The 3253-nt window shown below is 39.6% G+C and overlaps 1 protein-coding gene across 2 annotated transcripts in view; it reads left to right on the top strand.

Moving 5' to 3' along the window:
• LOC103516718 (rhythmically expressed gene 5 protein) overlaps positions 1–3243 on the top strand; it is a 16779-nt gene extending 13536 nt beyond the window's left edge. Inside the window, exon 4 of one of the 2 annotated variants that reach the window (XM_026829033.1) lies at positions 2915–3243. In XM_026829033.1, coding sequence (XP_026684834.1) covers positions 2915–2930 — 16 coding nt within the window. In that variant the 3' untranslated portion in view covers positions 2931–3243. Of the gene's footprint in view, positions 1–2908 lie in introns of both variants that reach the window. The other variant, XM_008481704.3, reaches the window with a different exon arrangement.
• Positions 3244–3253: the final 10 nt, after the last annotated feature.

Consider the following 3253-nt stretch of genomic DNA (forward strand, 5'->3'; position numbering starts at 1 on the left):
AACCTTATCTGTATGTCTATGATGTTTGCCATCAGTGATCAGTGGGAATTGAATCTGTGACCTAGCACTTATATGGCAGGTACATTAGCTTCCAAGCTCATTAGGCTGACAGTCAAAAATCAGAACTGATAAGAATAATTTGGCTCTTACCCTTTGTCTTATCAATCTTCAGTTCTTCAGCCTTATCACCTTATCCTTATGACTTTTGTGCTATCTGTTGATTGTTTGTATCTGAGATTCTGGATTCTGAGGAATACCAACAATGAGCAGCACTGTAGACAAGAGGGGAATCAAAAGTGGGTGGTAAAAACACCAAAGTAGTGGTTGTAGGGGAAATGATTGGATTATAGGATAGGTACTTTGACGTAATAAAATAATAGAAAAAATGTCAAATGGAAATTATTCTAAATAATAATAAGTAATGATTGGATTATAGGATAGGTACTTTGACGTAATAAAATAATAGAAAAAATGTCAAATGGAAATTATTCTAAATAATAATAAGTATTCCTACATAGCACAACGACAATAAATACTATAAAACCAATAAATATTTTTATTGAGTTTCTTTGCGATTTTCAGGATGAAATTTTTAAAATTGACTTTTGAAAAAGTTCAAAATTACGCGCCATTTCATCTTTTTTTCTGGAGGTGAAATATCTGTGGACAAAAGGTATGTGCTTAGTCTACAGTGAAGCCAAACATTCTAGTAGGTTTTTTCAAGATTTTCCAGAGGGAACTGTAATTGCTAAGGTCTTATAGTCCCGAAATTGAAGAGAGAAGGTAGACAGGATAGGAGAAAGCCAGCCGTTCCGATAACGAACATTATCCCATTAGGATAAAATCCGCCCCGGGCAGGAATCGAACCCGCGGCCTAGCGCTTTAAGGCAGACGCGCTACCAACCAAGCAAACTAGGCGGGTAATACCTACCTATAACGTCCCGAAATTAAAGAGAGAAGGAAGACAGGATAGGAGAAAGAACGATCACTATCCGTTCAGGATAAAATCCTCCCCGGGTGGGAATAAAACCCGCGGTTACAAGGCAGACGCGCTTACAAAAATCGTGTTGTGGGTTGTGTGGTTGTGTCAACACCACTCTCATTATGTACATCGGAAAAAAATCGGATAAAAGTCAAGACAAGTGAGAACGGGCCTTTAGATGGCTGGATCAGGTTGAAGATAATCTGAAGGTGATGAAGCACTGGATGGGTCGCGCCGTTTTGATAGTTTTTTAATTTTTAATGCGTTAGGTCCTCTGAAAACATGAAGATCCAAATCGCATAATTATTGGCTTCACTTTGCGTACCGGATAACAAATCCAGCGAAGTTTGACCTCTTTGTACTTCTCCGCTTCTGAAAAAACGCCCAATGCATCCTGGGTAATTCCAGCTTCTATCAAGACAAGTGAGAACAGGCCTTTAGATGGCTGGATCAGGTTGAAGGTAATCTGAAGGTGATGAAGCACTGGATGGGTCGCGCCGTTTTGATAGTTTTTTAATGCGTTAGTTCCTCTGGAAACATGAAGATCCAAATCGCATAATTATTGGCTTCACTTTGCGTACTGGATAACAAATCCAGCGAAGTTTGACCTCTTTGTACTTCTCCGCTTCTGAAAAAACGCCCAATGCATCCTGGGTAATTCCAGCTTCTACGCATGCGCACATCAGTCTTCATTAAGATTTTGGCAGAAAATGGCGTCGGCGAAGTTCCTTGAAGAAGCTCTCAGTACCTACGGACGTGGATGAAACAGCGGTTAGTGCGTTAGTGGGCTCTCTTGAAAATCAGTTGGTTACGAATTCTTCTACGGTTTTAAGTCAGCCAAGTTCTTCGTATGTTAGTGTTAATCAAAATCATGTAAATAATAGTGCAATTTCGAATGGGGGCACACTTGTGACTCAGAAACACATCGCTAACGGATCGAGCGATGGAATGAATAACATAGTTTTGCACAGTTCTGCAGATTTATCACAGAAAAATATTTCACAAGGTAAATATTTACATCTTCGTAAGTTGAACTTTCTATGTTTGTATTTAAGTCATTGCCAGACAAGTGGTAATTCAGAAATGAGATCAGGACAGATCTGTGTGAAGCATTCCTTGTGGTGCAAGGTCCCCATAACAGTAGATACCTCCTACTGTTGCTCACAACAACATTGGAACATTGCTCCTACTTACCTACCTAAAAGTAATTTTGAGAAAACCTAATAATTAAGAAGCTGGACTTTGTTCCAAGACCACCTTTACTCTTTTGCAAATGTGTTTTAATGTTTGACAATCTGCATTTCACCAATCCATAGCAAAACCAATATTTCGTAAGTGTTACAGCACTTTGTACTATGTTCTTTTCAGCCCTGTATTTCAGAATTTTTGTTCACTTGAAAGAATTGTAAGGGCTGTGTTCATAGTGATTCTTATGCAAGGGAATATTAGATGATCCTGGTGTATCTTCCAAACTTACCATTTGATGTAATCCATTGTCTGTGTCTCTTGTTAGCTTATCATTTGAAAGTTACGTAAAATTAAGGATCCTTTAGCAGCAAATTACAGGCAATAAAATGTTCAATACAACTCCCCTCTCTCAGCCGATGAGAATCATCACCCCATCCCCCATAGTTAGTTCGAATAGCAACCTCAATGTAGTAAGGAATATCATACCCTCCTCTTCGCCCTCCCCCCAACAAATACCCCAGCAACGTCTCATCACGGTAAGAAATGGGAGTTATTCGTAGTCAGTTGACGTTATTTACTTACTTTCTGAGTCTGGAACCTCCTTGGATACGATGTCAGAATGTTGATATTTTCACTGCTACTTCATTTGCATCCACCAAGTCTTCCATGGTGCAGACATGACCAAGCAATGGGCAAACTAGAAGGTGGGTCATGTCCTGAAAGTTCAAGTACTAACAGGTTTAGATATGCCGGATATTAAACCCCCTACACCGGACTTTGAGCGAATATCATAAGCTGGCCACCCCTGGGAAGTGGGAAGGGATGGTGTTGTATTTAGAAGCTGTACTTCGATTTACTGGAATTCACGAGGCTCGAACTTACAAGTAGTAGGGCTAAAGGGCTTTACAAGCTGCAAATGGAATTAATAAGAACGAAAATAATTATAGGTGGTAATAGGTACCTTGTTTATACCGCTAGCATAGGAATGAAAAGTCCCTTTACTTTCGCAGTTCAGTGCAATAGTCCTAAACTAAAATGGACGCGGCACATAAGGGATCAGGAAGAGACCGCCTTAAAATATTT

The sequence above is a fragment of the Diaphorina citri genome, unplaced genomic scaffold, assembly GCF_000475195.1.
Source record: "Diaphorina citri unplaced genomic scaffold, Diaci psyllid genome assembly version 1.1 scaffold1649, whole genome shotgun sequence".
Taxonomy (NCBI): Eukaryota; Metazoa; Arthropoda; class Insecta; order Hemiptera; family Psyllidae; genus Diaphorina; species Diaphorina citri.